The 19,527-nt window shown below is 37.9% G+C and overlaps 1 protein-coding gene across 1 annotated transcript; it reads left to right on the top strand.

Annotated features, from left to right (window-relative positions):
* The first annotated feature begins 305 nt into the window (after positions 1-305).
* Positions 306-10,582, top strand: BORCS5 (BLOC-1 related complex subunit 5). The gene is made up of 8 exons (XM_089737707.1): positions 306-633; positions 3,308-3,478; positions 4,175-4,285; positions 5,418-5,584; positions 7,354-7,429; positions 8,380-8,492; positions 9,146-9,280; positions 9,930-10,582. The coding sequence occupies exons 2-8, from the start codon at positions 3,382-3,384 to the stop codon at positions 10,011-10,013; spliced, it is 783 nt and encodes a 260-aa protein (XP_089593833.1). The 5' UTR covers positions 306-633; positions 3,308-3,381; the 3' UTR covers positions 10,014-10,582.
* Positions 10,583-19,527: the final 8,945 nt, after the last annotated feature.

The raw sequence follows: 19,527 nt of genomic DNA on the forward strand, positions 1-19,527 counted from the left end.
CTATCACATAAAAAATATGTAAGGGCCATTCATTCGCCAAATGACTTTTAAAAATATTGTAGAATAAGATTTAAAATAATGATTTCAAATTCAAATGTGTAATGATATATATTAAGTGTATAATCTATGGCCATATTAATGAGAAATGAGAATATAATGTCAACTTACTTTCATACACTGAAGTAATATAGGTCTTCCTGTTTCCCTACCTTTACCCTTGTATGTGGCTAAATGCACAAACCGTGCAAGCTAAAAAAGAAAAAAGAAAAAATTAATAGGTCTACACTGAAGTAATATAGGTCTATGCTTTCATAGCACTCATTATTGTCAACAACTTCAACAAGACACTGACTGATGTATAGCTTCAGCTTCGCTTCTACGACCTACGTCATTTATTTGTTAAAAACAGTGGTTGAAAATAATCTCAATGTTTTCACAGAAGAATCAATTTTTAATTTTTAACGTTATTCATTTGAATCGTTATTAATAATAATAGATAATCGTTTGCATAATAATTTGAACATATAATTGAATAAATTATGTTAACAATCGCTGCAACCGTCGTTTATTGGAAAGAGATCTAAATTTAGATATTGCATTAGCAACAAACAATAGTTTTGAAATACGCGATAGGTATGTTGGATTTTTAACTAATTTTATGTGCTCGTCTAGTGCATGGTCATGTGAGCTTATCCTAAATGAATTTGTGCCATCGTCTTGAATATCGGCGAGTTTGCAAAGCTTACAAAGCGCGTAGCAATAGCTCGGTATTGTGGTTTTCCGTGAATATTCAATCGAAGGGCCACCCACCAAACGGTCAGGGTCAGGGTCCGTCATCAACTGTATTTTTCATATAGGTACCAAAGGCCAGGACATTCGAAAAGAAATATATTGGTAGGCAGGTAAACAGGCAAAAGTGACAAAAAGCAAAAGCAAGCAAAAAGTCTCACATAGCCATCTGGCTCCAATAAATGTTTAAATAAAAACATATACAGTCGTGGTCAACTAATTAGGGACAATCTCTAGTTAAGCCAAATTGTGAATATTTTTTTTATTTTCCAACGAGTCTTAGCAATATTCCATATCTTTTACATGTAAGTGTAATTAGTCATTTATGTGCGCGATTATACAAACAATAACAACTTCTTAAACACTAAACCTCTTTACAGTATAGCTGATACAATATCATAGTGCTATTGGTTCAAAGAATGCTGGCTGGCCATTTAATTAGGGACACTGAGGTATTGCGTTCTAATTTCATAATTGGAATTTTAATACTTTTTTGTTTCTTTTCTTATTGTTTAGTGGTCGTTTTGGCGGCAATCCAGATTTTTTATTTTAAGTTTTGAGAATTATTTTGAAGAAAAATGGGCAAAAATAAAAGTTGCAATCCAACACTACGAAAAATTATCATGAAGTTTGTCGAGCGTGGTTGGTCATACCGAAGGATAGCATTTAAATTTTAACAACAACATTTAAATTGTTCAAAAACTATGGTATGCAATGCAGTGCAACATTTCAAGCGCTATAACACAGCTTTAAATGTGTCCAGAACAAAAAAAAACGAGAAAAACGACTTCGCAAGAAGATAGAATGATAACCAGGTTAGCTAAGAAAGATCCGTTTCTAGGCTCTATTTTAATTAAACACGAAGTGTTTGGGGCAAACGAAAGAGCCGGTGTATCTGCGAGAACCGTTCGACGACGTTTGGTAGAAGCAGGGTTGTTCGGAAGAGTGGCTCGCAAAGTACCGTTGTCGAAGAAAGAACATAGAAATGCTCGTTTGGCATTTGCACGTAAATATGGACATTGGACCTACGCCCAATGGCAACATGTACTTTTCTCTGACGAGACCAAAGTTAATTTGATTTCTTCAGATGGAAGGCAATATGTACGGCGTCCTGTAAAAGCGGAAATGAATCCAAGATTCATAAAAAAACAGGTGAAACATGGCGGTGGAAACATTAAAATATGGGGTTCATTTTCTGGACGTGGAGTGGGACCTGTGAGGAAAGTTCAGGGTAACTTAGACCAACCTCAATACAAGGCAATATTGGAAGAAACTATGCTTCCCTATGCTGAGGAGCATCTCCCTATTATATGGACGTTTCAGCAGGATAACGACCCGAAACATACCGCCCATTCAGTCAAGTCGTTTCTTACCAAGTTTGTATCGGTGCTAGATTGGCCAGCAAATAGCCCGGACCTCAACCCAATTGAGCACCTTTGGCACGAAATCAAGAAAAAAGTTTCCACTTATCGTAATACAAATTTGGATGAACTTCATGAAGCTTTTTGTGGGGCATGGGCAAACATTCCTGTCGAAACATGTCAGAAACTGATAATGTCTATGCCACATCGGTGTTAAGCGGTAATTACTAACAAAGGTTTTGCTACTGGGTACTGATTTTACACGTAATAAAATGGAGCTGTTAAAGATATTATAACACTGAAGATTATAAGTTTTGTGTAACTGTATTTTTCATTATACTTTACTGTCCTTAATTAAATGTCCACTACAGAATTGTACCTTAATATTTAATACATGTTTAATCTTTGATATTAAATAGTTTTTCTATTTATTAAATCTTTTATTTACAGCCATTTATAGCATAATAATCGGACCACATTATGCAAATAATAGGTGCTGAGAAATCAATGGGGTTTTATTTTTAAATGTACATAACCGGTTATAGCCCTTCACTATCTTGAATGTCCCTAATTAGTTGACCACGACTGTATATAGATACTAAACAACCAGACAAAGAGCAAACAAACTTCACGTTCATAACACGAATATTTGCTTGATGTGGAAATCAAACCCACAACCCTTGGCCCAGTAACAACAGTCATTATAGATACCATGTTACGTATACTATAATTGTGTTAACGATTGGATAAAAGATAATACATTTATACATATAAATATTAATAATTAATATGTTAAACAAAATTTATGTACCTCTTTTTACAAAAATTCTGCAGGTTTTTTTTATTTATTGCTTAGTTGGGTGGATCAGCTCACAGCCCACCTGGTGTTAAGCGGTTACTGGAGGCCATAGACATCCACAATGAATAAAAAAGATGAATAAAATTTCCCACATTTATAGAAAATATGGAGAAGGCACACACACGCATACATACTCTTTTGTTTATTGTTAAAGTCTGTGGTCAAATCAAGAATAGATTAATATTGTTTAATAATAGTTGCCTACAGTGTAGTCTTGGTGAAAACTGATTAAAGAAGTATAATAGTCTTTGAAAATAGAACCAATAATGTTCAAACTTATAATTTCATTTAATTACAGTTGTAATTCGACGACTGGGCGACCACTAGTATATATGAATACACATAGATAAATAAGTATTTACTGGGTACATAATGGGTTCAGAACAGTCATCGGTACCACCTAAAAGGCAAACCCAAAGAGTGCCACTAGTACGGAGAGGCTATACTATTGCTGTCTCCAATGTACAAGGTAAATAAGTACAATTTCATACTTAAACTTGTAGGGGTTTATATACATTTACAACACATTCTATATTACGACAGTCTGTAGCGTACAGATGGTAGAGCCGGTCGTTTCTTGCCAGGCACCATAAATCATTAGCTACCAATGAACTTTAATTTCTACATACTGTTTAATAGGTGACTGCAACCCAATTATACATCACCTAAAAATTATTTTCAAAATTCTTAAAGCTCAACTTTACTTACTGGGAAGATTTTTATTGTGAAATAAGGCTACACGTGTTTGTCAATGAACTTTTACTGTTATTGTAGTGTACGTATTGAGGTCCACACCAACCACAGTCAATAAATACATATAGTCAATGCAGTTTAGAGCTATCCATGTATAGCAACGTTACTCTATAACTATAAGCTAGATTGCTTTCATTTGTAATTTGTGATTATAACAACAGTATGGTAATCACAATGTCAGAATTAGTATTTAAGAGCTAAAGGCTATTTGGTTTAAGCGACATTTTTACAACTTTACAGGAGAGCCATTTAAAGTTTAATTTTTTTACAAAATATCATAAAAAAAAAAACTTCCTGAGCTATTTTTAATTAAAGCTCAATAAAAAAAATTCGATCTGTTTATTTTGATGTAATGACAGTAAAAACTAAGATTAAACTATAATAAAAAAACTATGCTTTAATTCATTCACAGAAACATCAAGGCATGACCAGCAGACGAGTGGAAACAATTCACCAGGAGCAAGTGTTTGCTCAGACTCGGAATTGCCTTACATATCATATACTGTTGATCGACCTATAGGGGGTATGTACAGATGTTCACAATTGTAGCTTTCATTTAAAATCAGCTGATGAGTAAGGTCAATTGCATGTCAGTGGCTCCTTAGTGTTGGATTCAAAATATGATTGTACTTTGAACGTCCACTAAATATTAATTATTGCATGAATATACCACATCTCAGTTACAACCAGATTTATTGTGCAAGTAAAATCTGATCCTGCTGTGAGCGTGATGAAGGAGTTCACCCATCTATAAACAATTAAAAAAAAAAACATAAGGGATACAACATTTAAAAGCTAACTTCCTCCTCCTTTCATCGATAATCCTCAATGTTATAACTTCTTTACATTATCACATAAACATACTTAATATTACTTTAACTTACTCACTTTACTTATTATTCCTCATTGAATTTAAGTAATAGTAGTTCAACTAAGATCGAGGCAAAGAGATCGCCCGGGCGCAGTCCGACAAGGTGGTGTGATCAAATCCGCACCACACTAGGGATCCCAATCCACGAAACCCTTCACGCGGCCAATGATCGGAGGCGCCGGAGGGATTGCAAGAAGTAGAATCCTTTCAAAATATGATGGTCACGACCCTCAGCAGTAAGGAAACGACGCGAGGAAGAGTTCAACTAAGATTAGCTTAAGTTATCACTATTGTCGGGCGACCCGAGACGCACAATTTTAATACGCTTTTATTAGCTTCAGACGTATGTATGTTAGTATGTAACGGAATCTTTGAACATGATTTTGACCCCCTTCAAAACGTCGGATTAACTCGAAATTTGGTATACTTATTAAGGACCGATGACAATTCAATTATAAAAATTTTTTAGAAAAAATTGAAATTCAACTAAAAAATGAAAAATAAATTTGAATTAAAAATAGTGTAAAGTAGTGTAAAGTAAAAAAAGATTTTATTGTAAAAAGCGGGGTGTTTTTCAGAATATTATCAAAATAACCCTTCTACTCATATCTGTTCATAAAATATGTATAACTACTAATACCGTGCACCCCACGCTTTTTTTACAATAAAATAATTTATTTTCTATTTTTTAGTTGGATTTTCTATAAAAGCTTATTTTCTTAGTTTTTTAAACTATTATAATTTGTATAGATCTATTGTTAATTCTTTGATTGTTTCACTGTAGATTCCCCGAAGGCAGCTTCTAAGAGCCAGAGGATCACAGACAAGAAGTCGTTGCTGCAACGCCGCCAGTTGAGCCTGCAGGCGCGTAAGGCGAGACGCACACGGGACATCGTCGTGGTCAAGCCGGCCACTGACGAACAGCTGGACGAGGATATAAGGAGATTACAGGTGAGAAGAAAATTACGTTTTTGAAGTCAAACTTCTTTAGGCGCGTTGAGAGTAAAATTGAACTCGCGACAGATTCGTTACGGCTAGAGAGAAAAGATACAGGTTAGGGAGAGCGAGAGTGAGAAAATAGACAGAGCGTCTCATGAACCTCTCGACTGTGGAGAGAGGGAAAGGACAAAGCAAGCAAGGTCGTTTCTCTTATACACAGCGTCCCCTATTACAAGAGAAATTTGATTTAAGCATAAAAGAAGTTTCTCTTCTTTCACGTGCACCAAGTTGCACGCGCTCCTTTTTTTGTAAATAAAGTTTCACACAGCTGAAGACATAGTGCATGAAGGGGCTAAGTACAATTTTTAAGATATTTGACTTCTTACATTGAATGAAGGTTTTATGTGCCCATCAACCATATTCGACCTTAAAACGCCGAGTTTAAAGGCTATTTTAAGCCATGTACGAAGAAAAAGTACAAGTCACAAAGGGGATGGCCCATTTTAGGCCCAAAGCGGACAATAGATTATAGAAAAAATATTTAGTGCATTAATTTTGTCATAAATAAATATGCATTTACTTTCTTGCAAATAAGCGCCACTATAGTTTACAATAAGTAGTTTAAAAAAAGTAACTCTATTGAAAAAACAAGGATTTTTATTTTTGCGGGAAAAATATTGCCAGCTTCAAATCCTTTTACGTATGAAGTAAATATTTTGAGTATATAAATAAAACATATAAATAAATCATTTTAAGTATTATCATTAATCAAACGATTTTAATGGATTTTATGCACATAAAATAACATCGAAGACATACCCATTGGACTTTAACTTGTAACTATACTTGAGACCTTAGAACTTATATCTCAAGGTGGGTGGCGCATTTACGTTGTAGATGTATGTGGGTTCGAGTAACCACTCAGCAACACCAGGGTGGCTGTGAGCTCGCCCACCCATCTAAGCAATAAAAAAAACTTTACTAGTATTGTTATTTAAATATGTACAACTAAAACAAAAACATAAAAAATAATGTGTACTCGTAAAAAAAAGATTAAGATATAAATCAATTATCGGTTATTTAAAAAAAATAATCGATATATGAATTTCATGTAATTATTTTTCTTTATACTGACAACACTGAATTTAATCTGACTGACTGACACTTCGCTTGCTGCTTGTGGTGTTGTGCTTGCGTACAAAATGGATGTGTTTTGATTTTTCTTCGATTTATTTTACTTTTATCAATAACGTTTCATACTACGACTAAAAAACATTGTGTGAATTGTGGTTTTACCCTGACCGAGATTTAAAACCGTGTATATGCTCTCCTTTGCTATTTTTAGATGATACTAATTGTGTATGAAGATGAAGAAAATATAGATATTTAAAGAATTAAGTGTGTTTTTATACCCTATTGGATAAAAATACATTAGGAACATCTTAAACATTAAGAAAAGAAAAGTTCTTGAAGTATCTCACAATCCGACACTTATTTATATAGAAAATTAACCTCAAAACGAGTTTTTATTTTTATTATATTTTTTATAATAGTGGCGTCAATTTCAATATATTTTTTAGATATCCAATACATTTAAGAATTTGAATCAGTACATTTTTATAGTAATATTTGATGTCCATCTTGGGCCTAGCACACTATGGAGAGTGGGCAATCCCCTTTGTATCATATCCCCTTCATCCGCTGATGTCTTCAATTGCTACAGATGTTATTAAGTTTACTTTTAACCAGTATAGGGCTTACAAAAAAATTATGAATTCCAGGAAATACCAACGTTTTTGCCGATAATGAGAGGTACATTAGGATTGCCCGGAGCTAGAGACACTGAAATATTAGAAGGTAATACATACACGGTACAGATTGCAAAAAAAACCTATTTAATTTCTTTAACTTATTATCAGATTTAAGCATCTATAGTAATCCCCCTTATAGCACGGTACTTTTATAACGCGTTTTCTGATTACGCGATTTCAGTACATCGTACATGGATATTCCCCCATGTAATGCAGGAATTTCACACGTTCTATTTCTGTGCAGTCAAATTAATAATGATTTGTACAGTTGATAAATAATTTCGCGTACCTTAGCACATTGTGTCAATTATCATTGTGTTGTTATAAAATTAAATTAAACGAATTTATTAAATTTATGTTTCTAGTTTTTTTATTGTAAAAACATTGACTATATTGTATTTATACATTACGTGTTATATGGGGTCATGCAAGCGCGTTATGCGAGAATACTCTTACAACGCGTCTCCTATAACGCGGAACCAATATACCGCGTTATAGGGGGGATTATTGTAGTTTTCGACTAGCTTGCTGATATTGTAAGATCTATTGGCATATTGCAAGCATCCATGAGTACAGTAGTCGATATGAGAGAATATATTATCCTAAGTACTTAACTTTAATAGAATTATAGTATGGCCGTTGCACTATAAATAAAACGTGAGATTAAAAACTCATCTCTTAAGATGGGTGACGGCATTTACGTTGTTGATGTCTATGGGCTCTAGTGACCATTTAACACCAGGTGGGCCGTGATTACGTCCCTCCTGTGAACAATAATTTATAAAAAAATCTTAAATTGACAATTTATTTGACGACCAGTGTTTGGGGGAGGGAGATTTGGGGACAAAGCAAATTTCGTTACTTGGTATCCTTAACCCTTGATTTTGTCTGATGGTTTTGTTGTTAGGATTACAATCCTATGTTTTATGGTGGGGAGAACCTTCACGGGTCAGTAACTGTCTCAAGAAGGGGCTTTTAAATTTGAGTCGCTTTTAGGTCTAGATTATAAGCCTTGGGTCCGATTGACGACAAGGTTACAGGCGCATTTAGCGGCCTGTGCTCATCCACTGGCAGCCGAAGAAGTCAGCCTGGCATCCAAGATCAAAGAAGTGAGTATTCACGATCCCCTCACCTGCAGCATGGTTCCAGTGATTTCCATTTGATTATTAGAGACACTTTACTGATGGACGGACGTCTTGTGAGTCCGCACGGGTAGGTACCATCACCCTGCCTGTTTCTGCCGTGAAGCAGTAATGCCTTTGGGTTCGAAGAGCGAGGCAACCGTTTAACTATATTTGAAACTTTAGAACTCATGTCTCAAGGTAGGTGGCGGCGTTTACGTTGTAAATGTCTATGGACTCCGGTAACTACTTAACACCAGGTGGGATGTGAGCTCGTCCACCCATCTATGCAATAAATAAATAAAACAAATAAGGAGTACGGCCTTTAGAGACTAACTTCCTCCTCTTGCGTCGATAATCCTCAATGCTGAAGCCAACCGGTCACTGTCCTCGCCGACCCGTCGCTTGCGACGAAGGGCTCGACGAGTAAATTAACCCACACACACAGCCCACTGAGTTTCTCGCCGGATCTTCTAAGTGGGTCGCGTTTCCGATCCGCTGGTAGATTCTGCGAAGCACTGCTCTTGCTAGGGCCAGTGTTAGCAACACTCCGGTTTGAGCCCCGTGAGCTCACTTACGCGTCAAGGAGATGCTGAAAATGCTTCTCAAGGCTATCAGAAACTTATGGGTCGTCTTATCAGTCAGATGCGGAGATAGCTCGCTTGTACAGTCAGCTAGTCGACAGACAGAGGACTAACGCGAGACACGCCGAGAGGCTCTCCCGTGTCCACGAAGTGGCCCATCAGCTCTCCCGCTGCAATTCCTTATTGAATCAGGTAAAGAATCCAACAGACGTGAATGTACAGGCAACCCGCCTATAACACGGTATTTTACAACACGGTTCCGCTCTAACACGAACAGAGAAATTCCTCAAAGCCCTGTTATAACTCGGTATTACTACAACACGACAACGAGACTTGTTTGAAATTATTTAAATATTTATAAAATGGTAATTTTTTAAGGCATTATGTATGAACACACAATATAATATTATGAGAATAATCGAAAATTTACTGCTTATTTTTTATGTATAATAGCTAAAAAATACATACAGGCACAGTTGATATGTCTTATTCAAAAAAATTACTCTCCTTTTTGTAGTGGCTTCTAGTCTCATATAACGCGGTTTCTCACAACACGCGTCTTTGTAGGAACGTATCTATCGTGTTATAAGAGGATTAGATGTATTAAACTAAAAAGATGTTTTGTGTGTAAAGTTTTTTGAATTCACTCCTGTAAGTTCATATTGGATCAGCTATTTGAAGCTGTTCATGGAATTGGTCGGAACAATTAAGATTTAGACCTCATGCCTCAAGGGGCAGTGGCGGTGTAAACGTCGAGCTGTCTACGGGCCACAGCGCTTGTCGTAATCGACAGTGTCCAGTCGAAAATATTATAAAAAATAATACCTTTCTTTTTTTGCAGACCATACAAGACATTGAAGAGTTAAATTTAATTTTACCCGAAGATAAAAGGTTAACTCCCTTTGTTTGGAACGAAGAACTTTGAAACATAAAATATCTTTTTTATATTACTGTTGTCTGGAAGAAATGGCTATTAACCGATACTCAGACAAAAAACTATAATGAGATTAAATGGTTCTAGATACATAGGAACTCTCGTATTGTGTCAATGCTATTTTAGTATTATAAAATATAAACGAAACTAGTCATTATTATTGAAATTAAATCGCCTGTCATAACGCGAAATTAGCTCATGAGTGCTCACGGATGCTCACGAATGCACACTCGCTCACCGGACGCTCATATATACAGCGTTACCGGAGTCTATATAGTCGACACGTGTGCTTATTAAATTCGAGTGTTCACGGGTGCTCACGTTAAATGTAGTTCGATGGGTCGAAGGTTGAGGGTTTCCGAGTGGGATGCTTCCGCTCTCGGTCTGTAATGATGCCACCGCGCTTGAAGGTGCTTTAGGGGTCCTCGGATGCTGACCATTTATCTCTCCTCAAATGAGGGTGTTCCCGTGGCGGTCAAGTCCTGACTAATGGCGCTCCGGCTGTAACAACGTGTATTCCTAAGACTGTAACATTTAAAAATAAAAATGTACCCTCTGAATTTCGTTTTCTTTGTCTTCGTCATTTATAGTTGTAAATAAATAATATGTAGGTAGTTTAAAAAAACTAACAAAATACGCTTTTATAGAAAATTCAACTAAAAATTGAAATAAATTTTAATAAATTTGAATTAAAAATAGTGTAAGAAAAAATTATTTTATTGTAAAAAAAAGCGTGGGGTGCATGGTATCAGTAGTTATAAATATTTTATGAACAGATATGAGTAGAAGGGTTATTTTGATAATATCCTGAAACGCGTATTTTGTTAGTTTTTTTAAACTATGATTTATTTTTAATTTTTCAGTTGAATTTCAATTTTTTTAATAATTTTTTTTAATAGTGAATTGTCATCGGTCCTTAAATAAATAGTACATATACCAAATTTTGAGTTAATTCGACGTTTTGAAGGGGGTCAAAATCATGTTTAAAGATTCCGTTACAAACTAACATACATACATACGTCTGAAGCTAATAAAAGCGTATTAAAAATGTTACTGGTGTAAAAATTTACTGTGTTTACTTTTACTGGTGGTAGGACCTCTTGTGAGTCCGCACGGCTAGGTACCACCACCATGCCTATTTCAGCCGTGATGACCCAAACAGCTTACCGGTGGTGGGGCGTCTGTGGGGGCTCGCGCAGATCGGTACTCCAGCCCTAACCGTTTCTACCGCAAAGCAGTACCTAATTCATTGTTTGATACAGTCGAGATTAGAATCTCACGTTTCACAGGATGATGGGACGTATTCACGTCTATAACCTCTAGCGATCTTGGTGAATTAGCTGGTGGTAGGACCTCTTGTGAATCCGCGCGGATAGGTACCACCGCCCTGTCTATTTCTGCCATGAAGCAATAATGCATTTCGGTTTGAAGGGCGGGGCAGACGTTACTATACTGAGACCTTAGAACTTATATCTCAAGGTGGGTGGCGGCATTTGCGTTGTAGATGTCTATGGGTGCCGGTAAGTACTTAACATCGGGTGGGCTGTGAGCCTACCACCTGAGGTCCTACCACCAGTAAAACACGAATTTGATAGGATACGACAGAGATTTGCGTTACAGGTCCCAATCTACCCGAAGCTTTTTGGTAAACAATAAAATCTTCATTAGCTCTTGGGTAAATAGATATAAATATGTAGTTTAAAGAAAGTCAAACATTCTACTTATTTATTAGTTGATCTGAATATTAGAGCGAAATTATAAAATTATTGTATCGACATTGGACCCTGATGCGTGTGCGAATTTTCAAGTCAATCTGACGTCTTGGAACGTCGTTGGAACTTCTGAGATCACGATTTCGATCTGGTGGCAGATTCTGCAAAGCACTGCTCTTGCTAAGGCCAGTGTTAACAAATTCTCTTAGGTTGAGCCGTGATTTCCCTTACCCGTCCCGGGGTAGCTGAAATAGCCCTTTAATCTACCAGCGAATATGTAGAGGAAATAAAATACAAATAAACATCTGAACACACAAAAAAACAGCATTATGGTCTTCAAGGCAAATAAAAAAAACTGCATTGATTTTTAACAATGCATCAAATTAGTCAAAGGTGAAACAAATTAAAAAGTAATTGCATAACTATTTACATTATTAAGACTTATCAAGGTTAAAGTGTTTTGTATTTTACATTAAAAAACATTGGAAGGTTAGAATTGTAATGATTAATCTCGTCTGTAACAAACAACGAGTTTGTTTTATTATTTTTTATACTTTTGACTCGGTGGCGCAATAATTAGATTCTCACATTGGCCAAACATTCACTTGATGAGCACTAAGTTGTTGCTTTTTATCTGTTTATTATATACATGTTATATACATCTTACTATATATTTTAGAGTTTATATATAGGTATGTATATGTATGTTTAGATGCCGTAAATGTCATCATTGAGACGGTCTGGTAATAACCCTGAAGGATATGGAGACATTGAAATTAGTAAAAAATAATAATAACCGTGCACAAATCACGCACGGTCGCCTGCTCCTAAGCTAGGATTTCCTGTAGTATGGGAACCAGAGACTGACTGACATCATCATGATACTCCTGCCCTTCTCCCAGTCACCTTGGGTCGGCGCAACACGTCTTCTCCTTCCATACTCCTCTATCATATACCATTTCTTCGCTCACTCCCCTCTTACACATATCTTCTTTCACGCAATCCATCCATTTCTTCTTAGGTCTATCTCTTCCTCTATATCCTTCCACATTCATACTTAAAACTCTCTTAACAACTTCATTGTTATTTCGTCTCATCACAGTCCATGCCATGCCAAACGCGCACTTCTCAACTTCTGTCACAGGTGCCATTTTCAGACTTTCTCTAACATATTAATTTCTTGTTCTATCGCGCAGTCCGATAAGGTGGTTCGATCCACACCACGCTAGGGATCCCATTCCACGAAGCCCTTCATGCCGCCAATGATCGGAGGCGCTGGAGGGACATTGCAAGAAGTAGAATCCTGTCAAAATATGACGGTCACGACCCTCAGCAGTGAGGAAAGGGCGCGGGGAGAGGGTGGCGATATTGATATTTGGACGTCCACTGGCTATTACTTATAACCAATCAACGCCAGCTCATCCGGCAACTGAAGCAACAAAAACGCAGCATCAAATGACAGTTTTAATAAACACATACATACAAACTAATTTATTCGTTAATTATAAATTCTAATTTCATTTTATGGTAATATTAATTTTCGTAATCGTACGGATCTATAATTAAATATTAAATCAAGAGTTCCGCGTGCAGCTAGTCCGATTAAGGATTTCTAGCGGTGTTATGGGTGCCGAAAAATCATTTGAGAATTGCGAATGAGCGAAATCTTTACTTTATACGAGGACTACATCTTCTACCTCATCTTTCCGTCACTACTGAGGATTGCGAACATGAGGACTTTTTTTGTTTGTTTTGCTGTCATGTTAGCGTATGAATTCAGTTTTTTTACATAGTACTGTCATAGTGAAGCCAACTTGTGAGAAATGTTCACAAATCATATACAAAAAAAACCTTCCCCTGTCGGTGAGCCGTATCAAAATCGGTAGCGTGTCTTAAAGAAGCAGAGAAACGGACAAATTTAGACAGAGACTAAAGGGTTGTGAGACGAGGGATCTGTATGTCTGTAATGTTCAAGACTCAATATCGTTTTTCTCTGTTTGCCAACTTTCTTTGTTTAGTAGCCATTGACTGAGCTGGGTTTTCTAACCACTTACAATCAAGTGATTCGTAATCTGGCTCTGATGGTAACAGAAATGAAATGAAGCTATATAGGAAAATAAGGACCGAAATTATGGAACGCTATGAGATATTTCTGTTTAAATCTATATTGAGAAAATTGATGAAGCTCCAGGTTGGATAGTGTCGTAGTTATGCCCTAGTTCTCTTTATCAATGGACAGCAGTGTCTGTTCTATGTCAGGCGAGCCTAAGCTTGTGTCTCTTTTTCTCTCTTTCTTCCCAGCTATTTATCCTACATGGTGGTGGGGTCAGCTTCCCTTACTCCTCGACGTCGCTATGTCTTCAACATCCTCGTCAGCAACATTGCATTCCCTTTTGTTCTTCAGCGCTACATCCTTCCACCTTGTTTTGTGTCTACCTCTAGGACTCCGACCGGAGAGGTCGAGCAGTAGCGCCAAATTTCCGACGTAATCAGGTGTCTTCCTTTTTACGTGACCATACCATCTCAGCCTATTCTCCTGCATGTTGTCAGCGTTGTTCCGTACACCGAGTCTTCCACGCATGTGCTTTTTTTTCTATTGCTTAGATGGGTGGACGAGCTCACAGGCCACCTGATGTTAAGTGGTTACTGGAACCCATAGATATCTACAACGTAAATGCACCGCCCACCTTGAGATATAAGTTCTGAGGTCTCAGTACAGTCACAACGTCTGCCCAACCCTCCAAGCCGAAACGCATTACTGCTTCACGGCGGAAATAGGCAGGATGGTGATAACTACCCGCACGGACTCATAAGACGTCCTGCCACCAGTAATTAAACAAATTATAATTTTGCGAGTATGATTTTTATTACACGATGATATTCCTTCACCGTGGAAGTCAATCGTGAACATTTGCTAAGTACGTATTATTATAATATACGTGCTATATACGTCTACTGTGATTTGCAAATAGGAAATCTTCGTGTCGCACAAATATTTGTGTTATTACAATGCCCTTTGCTATATCATACTTTCGCACTTTCACAATTCAAGAAGTATTTACGCGTTCCATGTGTTACGCCATTAATAACTAACGTTGATTGTGGCAGTCGCCTTGACCTGTCCAAGTGCTTTATGTAACTTCAAGCCTCTGAGTACACACAGACCCGATCCGCAAGGGTCAAACATCTCTGAGGACAAACAAACGCAGATCTGTGTGCTTAGTGCGAGTTTTGTAACGCTCTCGATAGCGAGCCAGTTTGCTCAAATTTGTATGCAATTGGAACAGCGCCCCTAGCGGCAAACGTACCCGGTGTTATTTTATGAGTGCGAGTTCATATTAACGTTGTGATCTCGTAACCGAGTAATTTTACCGAAATGAGTACTACGAATGACATTTGTGCGAGTGCGTGTTACAAATTAGTGGATTTTAACGTTTCAATCGAGTATTTCTTTAGTAGTTTTATTTTTCCAACTAAAGAGGCAAAAATATCATGCCATAGAACCTAATTTTTTTTTATGAAAAATGATAATATGGAGTGAAATGGATTTGATTAATTTGAAGCATTAATCAATTGGCATGGAATGAAATGAAATGAGATCAGATAATATGGGATAAAATATAATCTCTGCAAAATGCTGATTATATACTGAGATTTTTTTCAGTGGACCTTTTCGAAGACTTCGAGAAGCTACGTCCAGCGGTTTTGTTTAATTTTTTTTAATTTTCGCACTTTCACAGATACTAAACAGTTAATAAACCCACGTTACTTTGTTATTGCACAGACGGGTGGACGAGCTCCCGGCCCACCTAATCTTAAGTGGTTACCGGAGCCCATAGACATCTACAACGCAAATGCCGCCTCCCACCTTGAGATATTAGTTCTAAGGTCTCAGTATAGTTACAACGGTTGTCCCACCCTTCAAACCGAAACGCATTACTGCTTCACGGCAAAAATAGGCAGGGTGATGATACCTACCCGTGCGGACTCACAAGACGTCCTACCACCAGTAATTACAAAAATTAATTTTGCGGGTTTGATTTTTATTACATGATGCTATTCCTTTACAGTGAAAGTCAATCGTAAACATTTGATAAGTACGTATTTCATTAGAAAAATTGATACCCGCCGGCGGGATTAGAACACCGGTGCATTGCAAGATACGAATACACCGGACGCCTTAACCTTTAAGCCAGGACGGTCTCAAAATTACACTTATACACGAAGAAATATTAAATACGCATTAACTAAGAAACATTAAATAGACAAAATAAAACAATTCACACAATTTAGCTCCTCGCGGTCCCTCCAAAATGTCTTTTCACCTTTTTTTCCTAGTTGTTCAATTGTAAATGAATAAATCAAAATCAAATCGAGTTTACGTTCTATACGGTGAAAAATGAAGAATTGTGAGTGTGAGTTGAGATATGCTACTCGCTTCGCAGGGCGTTTATTCACCGAGAGCAGCAATAATATTATTTCTCGTATATTGGTAGCACGTGATGTTTTGGCATTAGACCGTCTAAATGAAATACAACGCATTTTAACAGCATTTTAATGGGAACCGACTACTTTCAAAATTATTCGGGTAATGTCACGTGTTCAATACTATTTTGTACCTTTAGAATTAAAGTGGCTCAACCCAAAATTATTAGTTTCTGGTAAACTTCAATATTGTAATACAATAATTGTATTTTTTTAGTTTTTCGGTTTAAACACTTTAAGGCATGCCATTTTATTTGAAAAAGACAGAAAGAGTACTTTGTCCTTTTCTAGACTAAAAGAGACTGTTTAATTTTATAAGCTGATAGAATAATATAGAAAAGAATAATAGGATACCCTCTAATCGTCACATTGGAAAAAGGTATGGCTTTATCATTTTATCATTTAAATTATTTTTTATTGCACTTATAAAACTAATTTAATTTACAATATGTAACTACATATATCTATAACTAATCCGTACTTGTCAAATTCTTCATAAATTGTCAATATTCTTAATAAAATTCCTATTAATAATATACAAGTGCAAATGTTGAGCTGCTTGCCAGAAATGATATAATAGTGCTTTGTTTTTTTGTTGTTTCCTTGTAGGCTGCCTGTAATAATCTAAATCTGTGTGAAAGGCAATAAATGATTTTATTATTATCTACTAATGGTAGTCCAGTGGTCGAAATTTGACCATAATTTATTTAAATTTTAAGTTTGAACATTATTATAGTTCTATTGTCACCTTTCTATTATCATCATTTCTATAATAATCATTGCTCTATGTCGCCAAGGCTACATTATAGAAAAATAATATTAAAGACAAAAAATATTAATCTATTCTCAATTTGACTACAGATTGATAAATCAATAAACAAAAAAAGTATAAATGCATGTGTGTGTGTGTGTGTCAAATACATGGTAATGTGTGTAAGGTTTTTTTATTCATTTAGTTTATTTTTTTATTGTTTATGCACAATTAAAAAAAAAAAATTAGCAATCTGCACTACTTCTCTATATTCTCTATGAGTGTGGGAAATTTCGTACTTCTCCGTCCGCGCAATTTTCGTAAAAAGGAGTCCAACATTTTTGCTGCACGTATTACCTACTTAAAATGTAGGTTCTTAATAATAATACATAAGTGTTTTGAAATATAAAACTAATCTTAAATTTTTTAGTTATACCACTTCCATTCTAAGGGTGCAATTTCGTAAACAAACTTTGCCGTAATGGCGTAACCTTTAAAATACACGAAAACTGCCCAGCATAAACATATTTTTTTAGTAACTTTAATAGAAGTATTAGAATTAGAATCCGAAACTACCGCTACTATGCCTCCCCTCGTACGCCCTTCAGGCCAACCACCGGCTTTCGATGACGATGACAAGGCTGAGCTGCTGGCCGATGCACTGCAAGAGCAGTGCACCACCAGCACTCAATACGCGGACCCCGAACACACCGAGTTAGTCGACAGGGAGGTCGAGCGCAGAGCTTCCCTACCGCCCTCGGACGCGTTACCCCCCATTACCACTGACGAAGTTAGAGAAGCGATCCACAACCTCCAACCTAAGAAGGCACCCGGCTCCGACGGCATCCGTAACCGCGCGCTTAAACTCTTACCAGTCCAACTGATAGCAATGTTGGCTACCATTTTAAATGCCGCAATGACGCACTGCATCTTTCCCGCGGTGTGGAAAGAAGCGGACGTTATCGGTATACATAAGCCGGGCAAACTGAAAAACGAAACCGCTAGTTACCGTCCGATTAGTCTCCTCCCGACGATAGGCAAAATTTACGAACGTCTCCTTAGGAAACGCCTCTGGGATTTTGTTACCGCGAACAAAATTCTCATAGACGAACAGTTCGGATTCCGCTCAAAACATTCGTGCGTACAACAAGTGCACCGCCTCACGGAGCACATTCTGATAGGACTAAATAGGCGTAAACAAATCCCGACCGGCGCCCTCTTCTTCGACATCGCGAAGGCGTTCGACAAAGTCTGGCACAACGGTTTAATTTACAAACTGTACAACATGGGAGTGCCAGACAGACTCGTGCTCATCATACGAGACTTCTTGTCGAACCGTTTGTTTCGATATCGAGTAGAGGGAACTCGCTCTCGCCCCCGTCATCTGACTGCCGGAGTCCCGCAAGGCTCCGCGCTCTCCCCGTTATTATTTAGTTTGTATATCAATGATATACCCCGGTCTCCGGAGACCCATCTAGCGCTCTTCGCCGATGACACGGCTATCTACTACTCGTGTAGGAAGATGTCGCTGCTTCATCGGCGACTCCAGATCGCAGTAGCCACCATGGGACAGTGGTTCCGGAAGTGGCGCATCGACATCAACCCCACGAAAAGCACAGCGGTGCTCTTCAAAAGGGGTCGCCCTCCGAATACCACTTCGAGCATCCCACTCCCTAATAGGCGCGCAAACACCTCCGCCGTTAGCCCCGTCACTCTCTTTGGCCAGCCCATACCGTGGGCCTCGCAGGTCAAATACCTAGGCGTCACCCTCGACAGAGGGATGACATTCCGTCCCCATATTAAAACGGTACGCGACCGTGCCGCCTTCATATTAGGACGTCTCTACCCTATGCTTTGCAAGCGAAGCAAACTGTCCCTCCGTAATAAGGTAACTCTCTACAAAACTTGCATACGCCCCGTTATGACGTATGCGAGCGTAGTGTTCGCTCACGCAGCCCGCACCAACTTGAAGCCCCTTCAGGTTATTCAATCCCGATTCTGCAGGATAGCCGTCGGAGCACCATGGTTCCTGAGGAACGTGGATCTCCACGATGACCTGGAGCTCGACTCTGTCAGTAAGTATCTACAGTCGGCATCATTGCGCCATTTCGAGAAGGCGGCACGACATGAGAACCCTCTTGTCGTGGCCGCTGGAAACTACATACCCGATCCTGTAGACCGAATGGTAAACAGTCGACGTCGCCCAAAGCACGTCATTACGGATCCTCCCGATCCATTAACGGTGCTTTTAGGCACCACAAGCACCAGTCACCGTCCTCGTCGAACCCGTCGCTTGCGACGAAGGGCTCGACGAGCGAATTAACCCCTAGACACAGCCCACTGAGTTTCTCGCCGGATCTTCTCAGTGGGTCGCGTTTCCGATCCGGTGGTAGATTCTGCGAAGCACTGCTCTTGCTAGGTTCAGTGTTAGCAACTCTCCGGTTTGAGCCCCGTGAGCTCACCTACACACGTTAGGGTGAAGCTGAAATAGCCTCTCAAGGCTATCAGCATAGGTAGGAAAAAAAAAAAAAAAAGAATTAGAAGTTTATTATAGAAT

This window comes from Bombyx mandarina, chromosome 23 (genome assembly GCF_030267445.1).
Source record: "Bombyx mandarina strain Sakado chromosome 23, ASM3026744v2".
NCBI classification, from domain to species: Eukaryota; Metazoa; Arthropoda; class Insecta; order Lepidoptera; family Bombycidae; genus Bombyx; species Bombyx mandarina.

Coding starts and splice junctions, on each gene's coding strand:
- BORCS5 (XM_089737707.1), top strand. CDS start 3,382: ATGGGTTCAGAACAGTCATCGGTACCACCTAAAAGGCAAACCCAAAGA. Junction 5,585..7,353: donor AGGATATAAGGAGATTACAG/GTGAGAAGAAAA, acceptor TATGAATTCCAG/GAAATACCAACGTTTTTGCC. Junction 9,281..9,929: donor GCAATTCCTTATTGAATCAG/GTAAAGAATCCA, acceptor CTTTTTTTGCAG/ACCATACAAGACATTGAAGA.